The following is a 23,799-nucleotide window of genomic DNA, read 5'->3' as shown; positions in this document are numbered from 1 at the left end:
GACAGGAGGTAGTAAAGATAAGAAAGGAACCTCCCTTCCTTTTTTTCTCCTTCCTCCTCCCCTCCCTTTCTCCCTTCTTCCTTTCCTTGCTTCTTTCCTTTTCCTGGCTGCATGAGAGACGGGAAAGGTTCTTCATGTCCCCTGTTACATCACGCTAGGGCATTGTGCTCCATATATGTTGGAGCTTCACCAGTATACCTTCTCAGTCAGACCCTGAGGAATAATCCTTCTGTATCTTCCACCATTTCCCACCCTCCCCCCCTTTTCTCCAAAGCCCTTTTCTGTGTCTTTGCTTGGGCTGTTCTTCCGTGCCACCCCCACCCTTTAAACCTCAGCTCAAGCACTGTCCTCTTCATCCCCTCCTCTCCTCTGTTCTCACAGCATCTTGTCACCACCCTGGTTATAGGGGTTTTTACATTGTTGTCTTCCTCTTTATACTTGGAAGCTCTTTGAAGGTGTGGGTATTCTCACACACATTTGAATCTTCTGTGCTTAGTTAAGGTGATCAATGAAGTTTTGTTAAATGAATGGAGAGATGAAGTTATGACCCCAAACAGAATATGTTTTGCAAGTAATAAAGAGTAAATGTTTTTGAGATGAGTAGTACTACTTGTCTTTGTTGATCACCATCGAATTATTTTCTCCCCTTGCAGACTATAAAAAAAATACTATGGTAGCTTGCTTAATTTTATTTCATTGAAATAACTGTGTAGAGATATTTGTAGTTCTGAACTAGGGCAGACTAATAGCCTTTCAGATCAGCAGATCCTCCTAGTGATCCCATAGGGAACTTCACTTGCGTCAGTGACGAACCAATGCTTTGTGGGAGATAAAAATGACTTCCAGTGATGGTATCATTTACGATTTTATCAAATTCTCTCTTTCATTGGGGGAAACTATTCACAAGTTTATCACTCATTGTGAAAAGTTGTATATTTTGATTTTCCTCAAATTAACTGTGAGCTACTAGGACCATCCCATGGTACTAATATAAAAGATTTGGTGAGTAAATATGTCTTTGTGTTATCAAAGTCTTTCTTGATTTCATACACCAGAATATTTCTACTTTTGGCCTATGTCTTTTCAGACTGAGGAGGGCTGGTGTTTTTTAATTCTTTCATGCAAATAAACTGGTGCCATTGATAATTTTCATTTGAATTGACTCGAGGACCAGAATAAATTTTTTGATGTGTGGCGATCCTAAATGTGTGAATTAGGAGAGAATTTCCTCACAGTGTCCTTGATCATTGGCCTTTATATGGCCTCTATGTTTCACTATTTTAATTTGTATTATAAATCTCTATTTCTTGCTAGGAATGTACAAATTATGTATTGGATTTCATGGTTTGTTTTTAAAGTTTTATTTATTTATTTTGAGCGAGAGAATGTGTGCAAAAGGGGCGGGGCAGAGAGAGAGGGAGAGAAAGATTCCTAAGCAGGCTTTGTGCTGATAGTACAGTTTCCCCAACAAAAGAGAGAATTTGATAAAATCGTGAATGATACATGTAGGGCTTGATCCTGGGAGCCATGAGCTCATGACCTGATCTGAAATCCAAAGTCAGGTGCTTAACTGACTGAGCCACCTAGGTAGGCACTACTGCGTTATTTGTTTTTAAATTACATATTATTTACAGTGTTTTTCTTAAGTGGAGTGTGATATAGTAATACCCTCTTCTACTTTTGTTACCTCTCCAACAATATACTGTTAGTAATAAATATTATTTTCTACTATTTATTAAGAAAAACATATCTTAGTTGGGCTAATATGCCTTCCTAAAAACAACAATAATAATAAAAGATTCTTTCAGTGCTCTGTTAGAGAGATATATAATTATGCACTTTAGCCAAGATTACATCAGTAATTTTCAGGTTATGTTCCAAGGAAAATCAGGCTTAGAATCGACTAATATCTATTTATGTTTACTTATGTCGAGTGTTCTTAAGTGATTTCTCAGGTGGTTTGTTGTTTTGTGCCTTCAATCTTGTAAACTTTCTAAACTACTATTACATTACATTCAGGAACAAACTGATCCATTGAAAGGTAATAAATCATCATCTTTCAAATTAAACTACTTTTAAAAATAAGCATTTATTACATTTGTGGGATTTAGAGACAAAATATAGTTAAGATATTAAGAACCATTCTCACAGATACTGGTTTCTGTTTTAAAGTAATTACATCATTTTTTAGTGTCAAAATTAATTTAACTGATCACATCAGGGGGCAATTAAATATTATTATCAAAATGACATGTTTTCTATTAATTCAGCTGACATGTATGCCAAAAATGTAAAAATGATAGATTCAGGCACTTATTTTCTGAACATATGTTCTAAACAGAATGTGACCAAGGGATGATATCCCTGTGGTCCCTCTGAGAGGCTTCTCTTCTTCTCTGCCTATGTAGCCTTTCCTTGAGTCTGTCTTGAGTTGTCATGTCTTCTCTATAGCTTTTCAGGATTTCTTTTGTTCTTCTCTATGTTCTAGTGCTACGGTACATATGAGACTGAGTACACATATGTTATTAGAGTTATTTGCTTCTCGGAGTGCATTGAGTGTCCATTGAATTTTATTATATGTAAATGCATACAGTTCCTATAAGAAGACAATTTTTAATCCCCTGGCAAGTCTGTACTCGTTGGTCCAGTTACCTGGTTGATCGTACTTGTTGGTTTATGTGCTACCTGGAATCACAACACAGGCCCTGTTTCTACAAAGCAAGGGTATGGACTAGGGATTCCTAAGCTCTCCTGTGTCTATACAACATTTCCATTATATGATTTTACTTCATTACTAGAATGTATGTATTATGAAATAGTTAAGGTCTATGGGATACTTAGAGAATTTTTAATGAGAAGTAGATACTTACGGTTAGTGTTAATTAATAGATGTGTAATTAACTTTTACTTTTCTTTTTTTGTACTAACAACACATTGAAAGAATGTACTTTCAAGAACAAATTGCAATCTAGTGAAATATTTTCATGGTTTAATAAAATTTAGCTTTTAAAAACAAGCATCAGTAATGGCGACTATAGAAACCAAGAACCTATATAAATAGTTCTAATAAAAAGAAAGCAGCGACAATGTATAGTTTTCATAATTTTCCAAAACATTTTAAATATGATAGCAAGTCTTTATTCCTACAGCTTCTTTGTAAAGGAGGCAAAACAAGACTCTAAGACCCAAGAGATTAAGGGCTCCTTCATTCCCTAAACGAAAATGTACTGAGTGCTTACATCGGGGTACAATGATTGAAGGTACAGTGATGAATAGTTTACCCTACTTGACTCTGAGAGTAGGAGAGACAAATGTATAAACAAATACATTAGTTGGTAATATTGTTAATTAAGGTAGAAGCATGGAAAATGGTGCATATAACTCTGCGGTGGTGTTTGGTGAGACTCTGCACAAGAAGTGATTTTTAAAGTGTTTTCATTAAAGAATGGGTCTCGGGAGACATTTGCCAGGAGAAGAGGAGTAGGATGAGAAGGGCCTTGGGGTCAAAGAAGGACAATACGCAGAGACCTAGAGTTATGAAAGAGCCTGGGTGTTGGAAGAACAGTGTCAGGTTCAATGTAGCTAGAGCATTACTGTCCCATATGAATATAAGTATGTAAGTTAAACATTTCTAATTTCATATTAAAACCTATAAGAAACAAGTGAATAATATTTTATTTAATCTAATAACATCTGAAATACTTATGTTGTTTTTTCATACTTAAATATGAAGTATTTGTTTTAAGGATTAAATCAGGTATATATTTTACACTTAAAAAACATCTCAATTTGGACTAGTCACATTTCAAGTGCTCAGTATCTAGAAGCTTCCCTAAGGTGTGTGTGTGTGTGTGTGTGTGTGTGTGTGTGTGTTTGACAGAAAAAGAGAGGAAAAAGTGAAGAAGGAAAGAGAGGAAGAGAGAATGAGAAAAAGAAGGGAGACATTTGTGTGCTCCAGAGGGGGAAGTGGAGAGATGAGGTTGAAGTAGTTGTTGGAGCCATATTTTGAAACACCTTGTATGCTGGCTGAATTTGGAATTTACCCCTATAATATAGTAGCTCATGACTGTGATTCTTAAATTATCTCTGGTGAAAGACCAGTTTTTAAAATTTCAAATTTATTGTACTTTTGCAAAATATAATAGTAGTAAATTAGAAAAATGAAATAAAAGAGACACACAAAGATAAGCACCACTTTTTAAACATTAAATGGGACAAATGTACAATTATTCAGTCAGTTGTATATGAAGATGTCTAAATCAGTTCTATCCAATAGAACTTTTTGTGATGATGGAAATATTTTATCTGTGTTGTCCAATATGGTAGCTCCTAGCCACATGTGGCTACTGAGCATTTGAAATGAAGCTAGTATGACTGAAAAACTAATAATTTTATTTCATTTAAATCAATTTAAATTAAAGTAATCAAATGAGGCTATTCGCTACTTTGTTGCACAGCACAGGATATGTTTACTCTTAACCTCTGATTTATTGTAGATTAGTGATAAAAAGCTGTGGACTCACATTGACCCTCAAAACCTACTTTAAGTTTAAGGCATTATTTGGAGCATGGACTCTAGAATGAGAAAGCCTTTGTGTGTCTGTGGCAAGTCACTTAATCTCTTACTACCCCAGGATCCTCTTTTATAAAATAAAAGTAATTTTAAGAAAGTATCTCATAGAGGGGCACCTGGCTGGTTCCATCAGAAGAGCGCATGACTCTTGATCTCGGGGTCCTGAGTTCAAGCCCCATGTTGTAGAGCTTACTTAAATAAATAAATATTTTAAAAAAGAAACTATCTCATAGAGTTGTTGTGAGGATTGACCGTGGAGCAGAAGGGGTTAGGGAAGGCACCAGGAAAAGATAATATCTGCAGGGGTCTCAATAGATGAATTCAATAAGGCAGATAAGAGAGAGCATATGAGGTACAGGGAACTCTAAAGCCCTTTTGGATCATACTCTAGAGGGAGGGGCAGCAGACAGTAGTGACTTAGCCCTATCACTGCCACCACACTGCTAACACTATTTCTTCCTCCCTTTCCTAGTTGTTTTATTTTAACCTTTTAGCATATTTTTAAACATGTTTATTTATTTTGAGAGATAGAGAGCATGAGCAGGGTGGGGAGCATGGAGGGGAGGAGCACAGAGAGGAGAGTGAGAATCCCAAGCAGGCTCTGCCATGTCAGCACAGAGCCCAGAGCCCCTTGCAGAGATCAAACAAACAAACCCTGAGATCATGACCTGAGCTGAAATTGAGTCAGATGCTGAACCAACTGAGCCACCCAGGCGCCCCAACCTTTTAGCATATTGTATTTTATTTATTTTACTTTATTTATTTTATTTTGTTTTGTTTTATTTTATTTTATTTTATTTATTTTAAAAATGTAGTTTATTGTCAAGTTGGTTTCCATATAACACCCAGTACTCATCCCCACAAGTGCCCTCCTCCATGCCCATCACCCATTTTCCCCTCCCCCCAACCCCCATCAACCCTCAGTTTGTTCTCAGTATTTAAGAGTCTCCCATGGTTTGCCTCCCTCTCTCTCTGTAACTATTTTTTTCCCCTTCCCCTCCCCCATGGTCTTCTGTTAAGTTTCTCCTGATCCACATATGAGTGAAAACATATGGTATCTGTCTTTCTCTGCCTGACTTATTTCACTTAGCATAATATCCTCGAGTTCCATCCATATTCCTTTTAGCGTATTTTAAACTGGATTACTAGGTAACATGTGATTCTGTGGTTTTAATAAATACTGCATATTAAACCAATCATTGCCTCTTTACTTTTTCATTCCTGAGAGTTACGGTGCCTGCATTTGATGATGGAAGTTGGGCAGTGGTTGAGAAGGGAAGGGACTCCTGTTTGAAAAGCAGTCCCTGGAGACACGTGATTAAGCTTCCGACTCTTGATTTCAGTTTAGGTCATGATCTCATGGTTCAGTTAGTGAGTTTGAGTGCCACTTCTGACTCTGCGCTGACAGCGCAGAGCCTACTTGGATTCTCTCGCTCCTTTTCTCTCTGCCCCTTCTTAGCTCATGCCCACTCCCTCTCCCTCCCCCCAAATAAACAAATAAATGTTTAAAAAATCTATTAAAAAGAAAAGACAAGCAATCCCTCGGTTATGGGCAGATAGCTGTGGGATTCTTTCCCCCTAAAACATGTTTCTTACTTACACAGATTATTTTAGGAAGAAAACCTACTGGAAAAATCAATGAAGTTCCTTCTCACATTTGTTGGTGTTGTTCACCTTTTATCCCTGAACTCTGGGAAAACAATATATAAGAATGACATCTCTCAGAGGACTTTTCAAGAAATAAAAGAAGAAATAGCCAGCTATGGAGATGTTGCTAAAACAATCATCAACCTTGCTGTTTATGGTAAAGCCCAGAACAGATCCTATGAGAGATTGGCACTTCTGGTTGATACTGTTGGACCCAGACCAAGTGGCTCCAAGAGCCTAGAAAAAGCCATCCAAATCATGTACCAGAACCTGCAGGAAGATGGGCTGGAGAACGTCCACTTGGAGCCGGTCAAAATACCCCACTGGGAGAGGGGGGAAGAATCTGCTATGATGCTGGTGCCAAGGATTCACAAGATGGCTATTTTGGGTCTTGGAAGCAGCATTGGGACTCCTCCAGAAGGTACCCTTTGTCTTTTCAAGTCAATTTGCTGTTACTTTATAAAAATAATATCATATGATATAGTTGATTATAGTATGCATGATTCATATTGCAATTTAGATGATAAGAAGGAAGATAAAATCATTTCTTGTTCCATTGGCTTAATGAATTCTCTACTTTTATATTTATTTTTCTTCCTTCTTCCTTTCTTACCTTTCTTCTATTTCTTTCTGAAAGAAAGCTGACTGTGTAGGGTCACTTTTTAAATGAAGATCTACAACTATTGGTCCATGATATCTATCATCACTATCAATAACTTGTAGCTAGTACAACATTAGTTTCATTCCATAGAGCATGGAGAAAAGTGTGCCTAGGATAGAAAAACTATAATTTCCTTCAAGGAGCCTCAATGTACAAACATTTTTAGAATTAACGAATTAGGGGGCTCCTGAGTGGCTCAAATGGTTAAGCATCTGACTTCAACTCAGGTCATGATCTCACAGCTCGTGAGTTCGAACCCTTCATTTGTCTCTTTCCTGGTGATGTGGAGCCTGCTTGGGATTCTCCCTTTCTCTCTCTCTCTCTCTTTGTGCCCCTTCCTCACTTGCACCCTCTCTTTCTTGAAATAAATAAACTTTAATTTTTTTTTAAATAAAAAATAAAAAAAGAATTAACAAAATAGAAAACAGATATTTACATCTGGAATTGATTTTAGTTAATTATTTTTACAGAACCTGAGGCCTCTAATGCAAGGAATTATCCAGTGAGAAGCTCTACCTTTACTTATCAGCATTCTAGCTCAGCTCCAACAGATAGTAGATCAGGGATATATAACCAGTCACCAGTGGGCTGTTAGTCAGTCTTGGACTGATCATGGACTGTTTTCCTGTGGACCAGTCATGGACTATTCATGTATTTTTGGACTGTTTTCCTATGGCAGAGGAACTATTTTATAGAAACTAGTTGACATTCTCTAAAGAGTTTATAGAAAGTTTTGACTTTCTCTAATGCCAAAAGAAAGACTCAGTATAGAAGTAGATGGTCAGGTATTTAAAAACAAAACAAAACAAAACAAAACATCTTTTTTGAGGTATAATTCACACATAATATTCACCCATTTAAAATCTACAATTCAGTGGTTTTTAGTAATATTCACAGAATTGTGCAGCTATTGTGTGGCCTAATTGTAGAACATTTTCATCACCCTGAAAAGAAACTGCCTACTCATTAGCAGTTTCTCTCCCTCCCTCCCTCCCTTACCTCCCTCTTAAGCCCAAGGCAATAGCTAATTTTCTATATTTATGGATTTTCCCATTCTTAATATTTCACATGAACAGAATAATTCACCATGTATTTTTTTGTGACTGGTTTTTTTCATGTAGCATGTTTTCTGGGTTGATCCATGATGTAGCATGAGTCACTACTTAATTTTTGTTGCTGAATCATATTCCATTTTTTAAAAATATACCACGTTTTATCTATCCATTCATCAGGTGATAGATATTTTTTTCTTATCTTTTGGCAATTATGAATAATTCTGCTAAAAACCTTCATGTATAAATTTTTGATAGATATATGTTTTCATTTCTCTTGGATATATGCCACAGAGTCGAATTGCTGGGTCATATAGTAACTTTGTGCTTAACTTTTTGAGGAACTTCCATTCTCTTTTCCAAAGTGACTGTACCATTTTACATCTCCATTAATGTATTCTAATTTTCACATGTACTTCTCAACGCTTGTTATTATCTGTCTTTTTGGTTATGACTATCCTAGTGGGTATAAAGAGATATCTCATTGTGGTTATGAATTCCATTTCCCTAATGATTAATGATGTTTAGCATCTTTCCATGTTCTTATTGGCCAGTTGCGTATCTTTGGAGAAATGTATATTCAGATCCTTTGCCCAATTTTTAATTATGTTATTTAAATTTTTATTATTGAGTTGTAAAAGGTCTTCATGTATTCTGGATGCATTTCCCTTATCAGATGTTTGATTTACTAACATATTCTCCATTTTATGAATTCTCTTTTCACTTTTTTGATGGTAATATTCCTGCAGAAAAGTCTTTAATTTTGATTTAGCACAACCTATCTAAATTTTTTTGTTGCTTGTACTTTTAGGGTTATATCTAAGAAACCTTTGCCCCAAACAAGATCACAAAGATTTACTCCTAAATTTTCTTCTAAGAGTTGTATAGTTGTATAGTTTTAGGTCTGTGAATTAATTTTTACATACCGTGTTAGGTAGGAGTACAGCTTCATTCTTTTGCATGTAGTCATTCAGTTGTCTCAGCTTCATCTATTGAAAAAACTACTCTTTCCTTATTGAATTGGGTATATTACATTAGTTGATTTTCAGATATTAAAATAGCTTTCTATTCTTTGGATAAACTGCACTTGGTTATAGCATATAATCTTATATGTTACTGCTCAGTTTGCTAGTATTATGTCTAGTAGTTTTACATCTATACTCATAAAGGATAGTGGTCTACAGTTTTATTATTATTATTATTTGTGATATCTTCACCTGGTTTGGTATCAGGGTAATTCTAGACTCAAATAATTAATTGTAAAGTACTACCTGGTCTTCTGTTCTTTGGAAGAATTTGTGAAAGATTGATGTTAATTCTTTAAGTTTTTGGTAGAATTCACAAGCCATCTGGTCTTGGGATTTTCTTTGTGGGAAGATTGTTAATTATTAATTTAATATCATTCCTTGTTATAGATCTATTCATATTTTATATTCTTGAGGTAGTTTTAGTAGTTTGTGTGTTTCTAGGAATTTATTCATTTTATCTAAATTATGTAATTTGTTGGCATTCAGTTATTTATAGTATTTCCTTAAGTATTAGTATAAGTATTTTTAATTTATGAGGATAAGGATCCAAATTACTATTTGGTGTCACTTGCTTTCAGCCTGAAGAATTCCCTTTAGTTTTTTTCCACCAAAGTAGGTCTGCTAGCAGAAATTTCTCCAACCCTTCATCCATTCTTTTTATTTATTTAATTTTAACTTTTGAAACATAGCTCTACTGGATATAAGATTCTTGGGTAACAGTTTTTTACTTTTGAGTACTTTGAATTTGTCATCCATTGTCCTTTGGTCTCTGCTGTTTCTGATGAGAAGTCAGTTGTTAATATTATTGGGATTCCCTTATATGTGATTAACCATTTTGCTCTTACTGATTTTCTTTTATTTGTGGTTCCCATCATTTTGATTCTGATGTATCTAGGTATGGATCTCTTTGCTTTTATCTTGCTTGGCAGTTGTTGAGCTTTATGGATGTGTCAGTTAGTGATTTTTTTCAATTTGAGGAGTTTTCAGCTATTATTTCTATGAATATTTTTCTACCCCTTTTTTGGTCTTCTGATCCTTCCACTGTCAGTATGCAGGTACATTTAATGATTCCAATATTTCTCTGAGGTTCTGCTCATTTTTCTTCCCCTTTTTTCTCTCTCTATTTTAGGTTGCATAACTTGTATCAATCTATCAAGTTCACTTATTCTTTCTTCTGCTAGTTTAAATATATTGTTGAGCCCCTTTACTGAATTTCTTTTTCAGTTATCATAATTTTCAACTCTAGAATTTTTTCCTGCAATTTTTATCTCTTTATTGATATTCTTATTTGCTGAGACATTGTCATCATAACTTCCTTTAATTTCTTTAAGTATGGTTTCCTTGAGGCCCTTGAACATGTTTATAAATTCGGCTGGTTTGAAGTCTTTTTCTGATATGTCCTACAACTGGGCCTCCTCAAAAGCAGTGTCCATTGCCTACTTTTTATCCTGTTTATTTGCCACATTTTCCTATTTCTTTTCATGTCTCATCATTTTTGTTGTTGTTGTTGTCAAAAACTGAACATTTGAAAAAATGTATTCCAGTAACTCTTGATACTGATTCTTATCCCTTTCCCTCTCTTGCCCACTGGAGGTTGATGTTGTTTTTCTTATTTTCTTTGTCCTTTATTTGTTTAATGATTTGATTGTACTGTGTGAAGTCTATTTCTCCCATAATGTACAAATTCTGATGTCCCTGTGCAAAACGCTTTTATTTTGCCCTTTTGAACTTTTAGTCTAGCTCACGAGGAGTCAGCCCTTGATCCACATCAATTACTTATTGGTGAAATGTTGTGTGTAGATCTCATTAGTCAGTTATATTTTTACCCTTTATTGTTGGGCGTACACATGGCTTGGGGGCTGTTGTTAAAACTTAAGGAGTTTATGGTTTTTCCTTAAGTTCAGCCACAGCCCAATAGCTTGGAAGTTCCCTCTACCATCCATCTTGAGGGTGCAGCCTTGGGCATGCACATACTCTTCCAGCCTGCTAGGATGCGTGCAATTTTATTATTAAGTCTTGCTTAATAATATTTTCCTCTGTATCAGAATAGCTTATTTTTCAGCATGTGTTTGGTCCGAAGCTGTGCTTAAGCCTCTTGTGCCAGTGAAGCTTCTGCCCTTTGTTGATGGATCTGAGGGCAGCTTGGGGAATATTTTCAATCTGACCCATGTCCTGTTTTCATTGTTCCTGAGTAGGAACATGTGCATAGCTTTTCCAATCACCAGGGTTTACTGGGTGATCCCAGGAGGGCTTTTCTTGGTTGTTTCTTTTCCTGGTTCTGTTAAACTTCTGATTGCTCTGCCATTTTGCTTGGTACTAGCAGCATCGTAAAACTTCTAGCACTCCTTTAATTGTTTTCTACCAAACCCTCCATTGTTTTGAACAACACCCTTAGGCATGGAATTCTCTATGTTCTGCTCCAAATACAATCACTACCCTGGGTAAGAACTGCAAAGCTCTTCCTTTTCTTTGCTTGCCTCTTTTCTGAAAGACCTCTGTGCTAAAGTATAGCACAGGAGCTAGGCACAGTAATAATAGCGTACTTCTCCCAGACTGATAATCTGAACCGGTGCTAGAAGGGAGAGTGATAGCTCCTGGTCTTCTCAGCTTGCCTCCCAGTGTGGGACTTCAGCCTATGCGTAAGCTGAGACAGACAGAGATGATCAGGAGCCAAGCATTCTTGGTGGCTACACTTAAGGTAGGATTCCTACCATATGAGTTGGGGTTAGGTAGAGGAATAGGGACTCAGCCCTTTTGGAGTGGAGTGCTCATAATTGAATTTTTGTAACATAATAGAGCTGGGGGTGGGAGAAGGAAGCAGGTCATGGCCCAAATTCTATAGACTCATTTTAACTCAGGTTTAGTAGTTTTTCTGGAATGAATGTTTCTCCATTTGCTTTATGCCCTTAAGACAATTTTGAGAGACTTTAAGTGATTTTTTAAAAACTAATTTTTCTTATTTAAATGTTTTGTAGAGGACAGATCTGTCAAGTTTCTCACTCCACCATTTTGGAAGTACCATTGGGATAGTCTGTTTTGATTTCTCTGAGCCTACATGAATAGATTACCACTGAGATACTAGTTTTGTAGTGTCAGCCAGGAGTTTTGTTCAGTTGCCTTTGCTATGCACTAATCTGTATTAGGCACCAGATTTTTAACATTTATACATATATATTATTGTGTATATACACACACACAACACACACATTTATCATCTATATCTATCTAAATCTGTATAACCTTTTTTCCTTTTTACGATTTCTCAACTACCTTAGAAGATCTAGCCTTTTTTTTTTTTTTTTTTTTTACAGATGAGAAAACCAGAGGTGAGGTAGTTTGCCCAAGGTTACACACTAGTAAGAGACCAACTGCCAAACTCCAAAGTCTGTGCTTTATGTTACTAGGCTATATTGCCTCATATACAAATACTTGTATATTATTTTCATTTATAATGGAGCTTTCCCTTTTTAGCCATCTGACTAAAGCAGAGCTGTCTCAAAAGCTTACCCGTACTGTGACAAAATATATTGGTGTCTGCACCTTCTTTCTGGACATATTTCTCATTGCTGTTTCTTTCTTATCCTCATTTTTCATTCTGTATCTGGGCCTGATCTTCCCTGGCTATCTGCCTGGTATTGAAAACTAAGCCAAGTTACTGATTGCTCCTGGGGCTTTCAAAACCCAGGGGAAGTGAGTTTTACTCACTAGAATCTATTGTGGTGTTCCAAGACTCACTTTCACCCCACTCCTTATTCCATGGGGCTCAAAGTAGATAAACAGTTGTCTGGCAACCAGGCTATTTTCAGCTCTGAGGACACTGGAAAGTTAGGCTGAACCAGGTATGGAGAAATTCCCTCAGGAGACAGAGTGAATTCAGCATAAAGGGACCTCTGTATGCAGGTAGTGTGGTACAGAGCTCATCTCTTAGGGAACCCATGTTATGTCCTTGGTTTAGCCACCAACTAGTTGTGTGACCTTGGTCCAGTCTTTTAATCTTTTTGGATCTTAACTTTATCATCTGTAAAATGAGAGATGTCTGACATTTGAATCTGTAAAGTTTCTTCCAGATTGAAAATGTTGTGATTCAAAAAACATTTTTTTAAGCTTTATTATTTATTTTTGAGAGAGAGAGAGAATGAGCAAGCATGAGTGGGGGAGGAGCAGAGAGAGAGGGAGACACAGAATCTGAAGCAGGCTCCTGGCTCTAAGCTGCCAGCACAGAGCCTGACATGGGGCTCGAACTCATAAACTATGAGGTCATGACCTGAGCCGAAGTTGGATGCTGAACCAACTGAGCCACCCAGGTGCCCTGAAAAGGTTGTGATTTTTATGAGAATCAACAAGGGATTAGTGAAGCTAGAGTTCATGAGAGCAGGAGTTCTTCCAGGCATAAGCTATGGAGCAGATTTCTTATATAACCAGAGATGATTTTTTTTAACTGTACAATTCTAGAGTTGAGTATTACAGTATGTGTTAGTTTATTTGTGTGTCAGGCTAAGGGTCTGTGAATTATCTTTGGAGAGTTGGAAGAAGACAGATATGCAAATGCGCCAAGTAAGACAAGATGCTGAGCGAAATTTAGAAGTGAGACAGGAGAAAGTACAATTTCAAATCAATCCTGAGAGAACAGAACAAACATCAGATTTAAATGGACTGAGTCAAACAATGAGAGCCAGCAGCCAAATCCAAAAGAGGCTGATACATGGGCAAGAAAGGGGAACTTGGGCAGAATGTTGTTGCCCTTCTTCAGTAGACATAATTCTGTGGGTCTCATTATATGGTCTCTGAAACCCAAATAGCAGATTATTTAGTACTTATTAGTTCTCTATGGAGACTGACATCTCTGTAGAGGTACTGGGCTTTCCTAGAATATTGTATGTTGTAAATTGTATTGGGAGCACCTGAGAAACTGGACTGAATTTAATCCATCTCTCTATCCTCAGCACCTAGCACCATACCCAGACTTATTAGTTACTCTTTCAGTGTTTGAGGAACAGTGAATTATTTGAGGTAGATCTTTCCTTAGGCTATTAGTCACTTATAATAATAAAAAAATAGTGCTTCCTTCTACTTATAGATAATATTGTTGACCCATCATAATTTGCTTAAATTTTTTTTCTGATTGTAAAATCAATGCTTGCTCATTATAGAGAACATGTACATAAATATAAAAGTAATAAAAATCATCTGCGATCTTATCTCCCAAAGTATTGCTAACATTTTTATATTTCTAATTTTTCCACATGTACATATATTTTTATTTTATAAACTTGAGATGAAACTATATATATGTGTGTCCTTTTATGCCATATATCATAGACATTTACTGCATTTAATAAGTATCATTTGAAATAAATTTTGATGGTTACAAAATACAAATATACAATTATTAATATGACCAAAACCTTGTTATTGGCATCTTGATTATTTCCTTTTTCTTTTTTTCTACTGTTTCAATAACATAGCTGTACCAATCTTTTAATACAGATTGATTTTTAAAGGAGAGATTTTTACATTTTTTGTGATTTTAAGAAAGAGAGGAATGATTGGGATATTCTAAGGAGTCTTAAAAGAGTGGCAAAAAATAGCTTTGAAGCTGCTCCTGTAGATATAAAGAATGCAAATAAAATTCTTAGAAACCATGTTTATCCAAATATTTTTAATTTTGTGAGATGTTAATATAATAGAACTTAAATAATATTATCTNATAATAGAACTTATATAATATTATCTGTAATATAAATTATTTATAATACAGTGTAAATATAGTATATTTAATTATTCAAAATTTTAATATAAATATTGCTATTTTTAAGCTCTTGATATATTTGTTTAATTGTTTTCCAGAAAGATGATGCACATCTACTGTCTTGTCAGTAGTATATCTTAATATTTTAATCCCTGTACCTTCATATGCATCAGATATTTTTTTCTAATCTTTGCCATTGTGATGGGCTTAAAATGATATTTGACTCTTATTTTATTTTGTATTTATTTGCTTATTGGTGAGACTAATATTTTCATATATTTATTGTTACTTGTATTTTTCTTCTTTAAATTATCTGTGAATATCCCCTGCACACTTTCTATCGGTACTTCAGTGATTTTCTAATTGATGTTTAGGAACTCATTACATGGTAAAGATTTAAAGTATTTGATTGTCACCTGATTCAAATTGATTTTTTAAAGCTATTGATATGGTTTGTATTGATTCATTATCTCCTTTTTCATGTTTTCTTAAGAAAAGCCAAGTCTTAAGAGTTTATTTATTTCTTATATTTGAAGAGGGCTAGCTAGCCGTGGAGTGTATTAAAAGCCTGTAAAACAGCAAAGCAGACTAATTTATGCTCCCTCCATCCTATCAAAGTGCTCTAAGATACACCTCTTTAGCCCAGTTTATACAGGCTTTGGAACATCAATATCACCAATATGCTGATTGGTAAACAACTTTGCTCTTAAAATGGCCCTTACAAACTTAAGAATCCAGTCTCTCTGGCCTTAGATTTTGACCTGAGTTCCCTGATTGGTACTTCTTCTGGGTCATGGCAAAGCATGTGTACCTTGTGACTTGTTTTCACAGAAATGATTTTGGAGTGGGAGGAAGAGAGGTCGAGGTAGCACTAAACTGGGCTTAATATGTAGAATTGACTGACAGTTAATGTTTAGCTGTGGAACCACTCTACCTGGCTGAAATTTAAAGCACGTGTGGGTGTATCGTAGGATTTTAAACTTTTTTCCAGAATTGTTGGGAAATCTCAGACTTTAAATTGGGCTTTTCAGGAATGAATTTAAGAACCATTCTGTAGAACTGGACTACCAAGGCTGCTATTGCTTTTCTTAGCGTCAGCAATGGGTTTTACCAGAAAGTTGCTATAAAAAATCCAGACAATGCCACAGTTGTGGCCCCAGGGACCCATGCTTGGAGCATCTAATATCTGAGATGGTGTCTTGCTTTCATGTGTTTATTCTCTGCCTGGAATGCCCATATTTAAGGATTCAGCTCAAATGTCTCCTCTATGAAGACTTTTTCTGTGTTTGCTCATCTCCTGCTTTTTCTGGACCCTATACATCCTTTCTCTACTAGATGGTAAGCTCTTAGAGTCAGAGACCTCAGTTTCACTGGTTCTTAACTACAGGCATTTGTGCTCCCCAGGAGAAATTAAGCAACGTCTGGACACAATTTTGATAGTTGTGACGAAGAGGCAATATTACTTGAGTTCAGTGTGTAGAGGCCAGGAATACTGCTAAACATCCCATAATGTGCGGAACAGGTCCTTTTTCCACCTCAACAAATAATTATCCATTCCAAAGTGCCAGTAGTGTTGAAGTTGAGAAAATTTGCCCTAGTCTCTAGCATGGTGTCTCACGCACAGAAAAGCCTCAAGAAATATTAGTTGAATGAATTAAGTCTTTTCATTTCTATTGCTCCAACGTTCAGTTGGTCACCAAGCCTTAAATGTCATGCATGATTCCTTTTTTCTATCCTCACTGTAGCATCAGAGTTCGGGACCTAACATTTCCTGACTAGTGTTATAATCATCTCCTAATTGATCTCCCTGACCCCAGTCTCATTTTGATCAATTTCAGTACGGCTGCTTCAGTTGTCTTAGTAAAATATGGATCTCATTATGCCATTCCCTTGCTTAAAATTTTTTCATTGTTCAGGGTATAGTTCAAATTCTTACAACCTTTTAAAATGTGACCCTAGGCTATGTTTCTAAGTTTATCTCTAGTTCCTCTCTAGCCACACACCTTAGGCTGCAGCTACATGTGCCTAACTGCTCTTGCCATGTTCATACCTCTTTGCCTTAAAAGCTACTTCTTGGGCCTCTGGCCAACTTAACCTTCACCCTAGCCCTAATCCTAACTCCACCCTTCTCTGCAGGGAGAATCCCTACTCATTTTTAAAGACTCATTTAAAAGGGATCTTTTCTTTAAAGTCTTTCTTGAATCCAAACCTAGTCAACTTAATTGTTCCTTCATCTCTATTCTCTTAGCACTTTGCGTATATTATGCAATGATCACAATTTTTGAAGTCTGTTATTCACAGGGTTCTCCCTTCTGAGAAACTGTGACCTCCTCCAGAGTAAAAGCCAGATCCTATCCTTGTATCTCGTTTAGCACTAGGCTCAGTGCCTGGTATGTGATAGATGCATATTGAATATCCATTGATCTGAAGAATAGATTGTGAGAAATATCATACATTTAAAAGGAATATTAAAAATCTATTCCTATTCAAACGTATTCCTTTAGCCCTACGTGATTTCCGTGGGTCTTTTATGTCTCTGTCATATCCAAATAGCAATAAGTTTTGACGTGCTTCTAAAGTAAAGGCACATAACAAAGAGAAGGGAAAATAAACATCAATGAAATCATGATGGGGTTGTTTGCGACAGTCTATTTTTTCTGAAGATTTAAGCAGCATGGATCAGAAAGTCTAGAAAGGTGCAGTTTAAGCATATTCCAAACTCATACTGTGTCCATCCCAGAGGAACTTAAAATCGCCTTCCTACATACTCTTAGCACATCTTCCAAAGGAAGACATTCTACCATTGATAATTTCAATCCATTTCTTAGTGAAGTGCTAACTAATTTGTGCACAAGGCACCGTCATCAGAGAATTAGTTATTTGTACTTGTCCTTTTCTCCTCCTTTGGTCTCATTGGGGAAACAGCATTTTCAGTGTTCTTCCCCCCTGGCCCCCCAACCCGGGGATTTATCTTTGTCTAATATCTCATCACAATGTGAGCAACTATTCTAAAGAGCCTGTATCCACAGGTGATTCTTTGAATTTGCAGTTGTGGGATCAGCTGAAGAATCCAATTCCAAGTGTCCGAGGTTACAAATTCCCTCTCTGCCTCAAGCCAGGAGTAGGAATGAGGAGGAAGGGGGCAAAGGGACTCACATTTATTGAGTGTCTTTTACACAGTAGTCACTGCACAGATTCTTTTACTTACAGTGTCCTTTGCGCTAGGTATTGTTCACATGCTACAGGCGACAGGCTCTGGGAAGTTCAGCACTTTGTCCAAGGTTACACAGCCAGTATGTGGCCAAGATGTATCCCAAGTCATGCCTTCTTAAGAGGCTTCCTTCTTCACCTTGCCATGTGGACATTTCTGCCCACATCTCTCAGGTATTTATATTTTCCTTTTGGTTGTTTCCTTAAGAATGGGACTTCCACATCTATCTCCTATTGTTACATTCTCACACAAAGACAGCTTAAAAAGCACAAACCATACAACAAAAACATTACTGAATTTGATTGCATCAGAATTAAGAATTTCTACAATCAAGGATACCATGACAGACACTGTGAGATGATAAAATGGGAGAAGATCTTATCTTAACACTGTCTAAAATTGTTATGGGCTATGAACTACTGGAAATCCACAATAAAAAGGCAGTAGCCCTGGTAAGGAACTGAACAAAGGTTCTGAATAAGCAATTTAAAGAAGACAAACCCTAAAAGCTAACATGTATAGAAATCTCAACTCATTAGTAATCAGAACAAAGCAAAATTTGAAAATAATGAGATCAGTTTACAGCAGAGATGTAAAATGTGTTGGTAGGGCTGTGAGGACATAGGAACCCTCATGCATTGCTTGGTGAGCGTGAAGCATGGTGCCACCATTTTGGAGAACATACTTGTATTTTACCAACTTAAATATATTTTTATATTAAATGACCTAGTAATTCACTTCCTTGGCATATTTCCCAAAGAAATTGTCACTCAGTTACCTATGGGTATATATACAAGGATAATTATTATAGCCTTATTTGCAAGAGTAGGGTTCATCTGGAGGTCCGTTTCTGGGAAAGTAGATATGTAAGATGTGGTAGGTGCCTCCCAGGGAATGTTTTACAGAAGTTAGAAACAACAGACTAATATATGTATAGCAACATGGATGGATCTTATACACCTAAGGCTGAATAAAAATAATAAAAAATAGAATGAAATACAATTGCATACATATAAATATAAATACATATAAACATATAAATATGTATAAACATGTGTGTTTATACATATTTATATGTTTATAAACATATAAATACAATTTTGCATACACATAAAATAATGTTTCATATTTTCTAAGAAGACATATAAACAAAGAAGATCTTAGAATGGTTGTCTGCTTAAGACATGGGATGGAGGTGGGAATGAGGAGTGGGGTTAAAAGACAGTAAATAAGTTTGAAAAACAAGCAAATAAAACAAAAAGATTTGCCTTGAAAAGGCCAGTGATGATGGTATACTGTGAATTAAGGAGTATAATGAACCCAACACTCTGCATTTGATATTAAAAGCAAAAATCCACTTGCCATTTGAGGCATGAAGTTAAGGTAGATATTTGGGTAGTTTGTCATTTTCTCCAAGAGGAAACAAAACTGCTTCTCTTTTACTTTTTAAGCATTATCTGGTTCCCTCTTCTCCTATAATCTTATGACATTCACTCAGATTTATGCTTATATACTGTGAAATTTTGACTTTTTACTTATTTGTTTTTAGTTGTCATATAATATTTATCTTTGTTATTGTTGTCTTAGTTTCAAAGCTTCTCTGGAGGGATGGAGTCTCTTTTCATTTGCTTTGTAGAGCCTTTGGTATAGTTGGACCTTTAGATCACATTAGTGATATTCCCAATGTTTAATTTTACGAAAAATCTTCCAGGAAGAGGTTTTCTTTTGAGATTCTAAAAATGAAGATGATGTGCTCTGTAGACTTACTGATGAAATAACATAGGTTGATGGTACCCAGATATCCTTTTTCCTTAATTTATTGTTTTTAAATGTTTATTTTTGAGAGAGAGACAGAGAGACAGAGCGTGAGCATGGGAGGGGCAGAGAGAGAGAGAGAGGGAGACATAGAATCTGAAGCAGTTCCAGGCTCTGAGCTGTCAGCACAGAGCCTGACATGGGGTTCAAACCCACAGACCGTGAGATCATGACCTGAGCCGAGTAGGATGCTCAACCGACTGAGCCATTCAGGCACCCTGCCAGGTATCCTTTTTAATAAACACCCTTATCTAGCTCATATTTCATCCTTTTCTTCTCTTTGGCAAATCTCTCTAATTCCTTTTTCCTAACACAAGATATCACTGGTTAATAACTATAGGTTTTTGATAGCTGATGTTGTGAGTGAATTTAAGAACTGTGTTCAGTAATCAGAAGGCTGTAATTAGTATTGAACTTAATCATGTAGAGCTAGGAAATTTCTTCTTGATACATGGGATTCTCTATGTCTCTCCTGTACTCTTTTTCTTTGTGTCTTTGTTATTTATTCTGCTTGTCGCTCTGTCTCTTTCTCTGGACTTCTTTCTACTAACCATCTCTGCCTTTCTTTCTGTTCCTCTTTTTATCTTACTCTTTTCTCCCTGTCTCTTTTGGTTTGGACTCTCTTGGTGTTTGTCTCTTTTTGTCTTATGCCTTCTAGTTTCTGGTTCATAGACTCATCAGCAGGGTAGTCCAGAGCTGATGTATTTGCAGTTATGTCAGATTATTGCTCTAGATTTAATTGGAACTTCTGTCTTTTTCTTAGTCTGTAAAGGTCCTCTTTGACAGCTTAATTGTATTCCTAGAATTAAAGTCCCTGAAGCAAGTACATATTTTGTACTCAAAAATTTTGTGATGGATTTCATTGAAAGTGGTTTCCTAAGAATCAGTACCATTTTGATGGCTATTGGGAAATGCATCAATAATATCAATTAACTGAAGGTACTTTGATTTCTCCAGGGGACTCAATAGGTCAAAGCCTTATGGTACTCCTTACATTCTTGATTTTCTTTGTGTTGAAAAATTGCATGGGAAATTTCCAGGAAACTTCAAAGCTTTATATCATTAAATTGAAACCATTTTTTCTGAGGAAAATATTAAGAAAATTTGTCTTCTTTAGAAGAAGATAGTTTCAGAGGTTTTAGAACAACTACTGGTAAATGCATTAGATACTCAAGGCCTGATTGACAAAGTAAGTAATCATTAAACCGCTGGGACTAGATGATATTCACCCAGTAATTTTGAAGGAACTTGTCAAAACTTGGTCAAATTATATTTAACCTTTGTTAGTTGCTATTGGGCTTAAGAATTGTCAGATTTCCCATGGTACCACATTCTATAAGGATTCTTTCAAGTAGATTTTGAGAAGTACATTTTGTAGGTGATCATTACTTATTTACTTCGTATGATATACATGACAAGGTATTTCTGAAAGGTGCATATAGATGACATGTTGGAAGGAAGATGATGTCTGAATAGTGGTGGAAGCCGAGGATAGGGCCAGATTGGATTTATACCCAGTGGGAATCACTGCACACTTCCAAATAGGGAGATTTGGGGATACACATTTTTCAGAACACATTCTTATGGCTCTGTGACAAATGGATGAGAAAGGAGAAAGAACAGAGAATTCAGATTTGAATGATGAATAATTTGGAGTAAGGGCTTCAGAAATGGAGAACCAAATATTACTAAATAAAGATCAATTAATACATTTTGGATATGAGAGATGATACATGGGAAAAATAAAAGATTACAAAGTTTTCAAGACTCCTGAGTGGCTCATTCAGTTGGGCAATTGACTCTAGATTTTGGCTCAGGTCACGTCTCATGACTCAGGGGATTGAGCCCTGCATTGGGCTCTAAGCTGTTAGCATGAGCCTGCTTGAGTTTCTGTCTGTCTCTGTCTCTGTCTCTCTCTCTGCCCTACCCCACTCGCAGACTCTCTCTCTCTCTCTCAAAGAAATAAGTATTAAAAAATATAACAAAGCTTTCAAGTCTGGGTCTTGGAAAAACCATAGTGGTATCACAGAGAGAAAAGCTAGGGAGGGAAGTTGGCTGAAGACAGTGGATGAAAGGGTTAGTTTTGAATACGTTGACCTTTTGAGGTTGATTCCATAGAAAACAGTCGTGCTCTCTTATACGACATCCCTGAATGCCACAAAGTGGTAACAATGGGCCAGAGTGATCACTGTTCCCACCCATGTAGCGTTTCTTATTTTCTTTGGTTTCTACAAACTATTGTATCCTCTGTTGATGCTGCCACAACAATGATTCCTGTTTATTTCTTTGTCAAATCACTGTCTTGTGAGCCTGGTTCAGATACAGGATGCCTATAATCTCTGTCTCTCCAGCTCCTAAGGTAGCACCAGCCACTTTATTGGTGCTCGGCAATTGGTTACTGTATTGGCATCCATCGTACTCCCAGCACAAGGTTACGTGGTGATGATACACAGGCGAATCAAACAAGGGAATGAGGAAAACAGGGTTAGTTCTCTCGGGGCTGAACAAGCCTTCAGAAGGACATGACACAGAAGGATGAAGGATTCAGTGGCATTAAGAAGGGAGGAAGGGTATACTCAGGACAGGAAAGAAGACAAACAAAGGCATGAGTGTGTGAAAGTATAAGACCTACTTGCCGAGTGACTGGAGGAGCAGATTGACGGTGAGAAGACAGAAGAGGTTGGTGATGGGCCTGGAAAGGCACAAAGGCAGTCTGTAAAAACCCTTGCTTAGGCTGTCCTATATATTCTCACATTTCTTAGGACAAAAATTATTTCTATGGTGAGGATACAAGGGTAGGGGGATTAGATGGTACCTCTAATTTGTACCTCTTAGTAGAAGCATAGAGAACTAAGAGTAAAGAGTTTTGAGTTTTAGGGGCGCCTGGGTGGCTTAGTCGGTTAAGTGTCTGACTTTCGCTTAGGTCATGATCTCGCGGTTCGTGGGTTCGAGCCCCGCGTCGGGCTCTGTGCTGACTGCCAGCTCAGAGCCTGGAGCCTGTTTCAGTCTGTGACTCCCTCTCTCTCTGACCCTCCCCTGCTCACGCTGTCTCTCTCCTCTCTCTCTCTCCTAGAAATAAATAAAAATATTAAAAAAAAAAGATTTTTGAGTTTTAATCTTTGCTACTAACTACTGTCAAGCAGGTCAAAGTTATAAAAATTATCTGAACTGTCTGGGGTCAGTTTCTATGGCACTTATAAATACCATTATTGGCATAATTTGTATTTCATAGGGCGATTTCTGATTTTTTTGTATAAGATTTTTGGTTTTTAAAAATCAAATAAACCAAACAACAGTTCATACTCTCTCAATCATATGGGATCAATGAAATACTTGCCTATCTTTCCAGACAACTGTGAGCCTCATTTCCTACTAATATTCCTCTCCTCCATTACGCTGCTATTTTGTAAACTGTCCCTGTCAGTCTTACTATGATCCAAATGACTTTAAAGCTAATGCACCTTTAGCCCCTCTGGAAAACAGTGTGGAGGTTCCTCAGGAAACTAACAATAGAACTCCCCTATGACCCAGCAATAGCACTGCTAGGAATTTACCCAAAGGATACAGGAGTGCTGATGCATAGGAGCACATGTACCCCAATGTTCATAGCAGCACTCTCCACAATAGCTAAAACGTGGAAAGAGCCTAAGTGTCCATCACCAGATGAATGGATCAAGAAGATGTGGTTTATCTATACCATGGAATACTACATGGCAATGAGAAACAATGAAATCTGGCCATGTGTAGCAACATGGATGGACCTTGAGGGTGTTATGCTGAGCGAAATAAGTCAGGCAGAGAAGGACAAATATCATATGTTTGCACGTATAGGAGGATTAGGAGGAACTTGACGGAGGAACAAGGGGGAGAAGAAGGGCGGAAATGGTGGGGGAAAGGGAGAGAAGCAAACCATGAGAGACTCTTGAATGCTGACAAAAACTGAGGACTGATGGATGTGGGGGGAGGGGGGGATGGGCATGGAGGAGGACACTTGTGGGGATGAGCACTGAGTGTTATGTGGAAACTAATTTGACAATAAACTATTAGTAAAAAAAAAAAAAGA

The 23,799-nt window shown here is 36.7% G+C and overlaps 1 protein-coding gene across 1 annotated transcript in view; it reads left to right on the top strand.

Moving 5' to 3' along the window:
- LOC144218375 (carboxypeptidase Q-like) overlaps window positions 1-23,799 on the top strand; it is a 160,127-nt gene that overhangs the window by 95,669 nt on the left and 40,659 nt on the right. The window contains exon 2 of the mRNA XM_077748232.1: window positions 6,178-6,641. Within this exon, the coding sequence (XP_077604358.1) occupies window positions 6,212-6,641 (430 nt within the window). The 5' untranslated portion in view covers window positions 6,178-6,211. The remainder of the gene's footprint in view (window positions 1-6,177; window positions 6,642-23,799) is intronic.

This window comes from Crocuta crocuta, unplaced genomic scaffold (assembly GCF_008692635.1).
Source record: "Crocuta crocuta isolate KB4526 unplaced genomic scaffold, BGI_CrCroc_1.0 scaffold39, whole genome shotgun sequence".
In the NCBI taxonomy this organism is placed as follows: domain Eukaryota; kingdom Metazoa; phylum Chordata; class Mammalia; order Carnivora; family Hyaenidae; genus Crocuta; species Crocuta crocuta.
The sequence above is the reverse complement of the archived record's forward strand: the minus strand, read 5'-3'. Positions and strand labels throughout refer to the sequence as shown.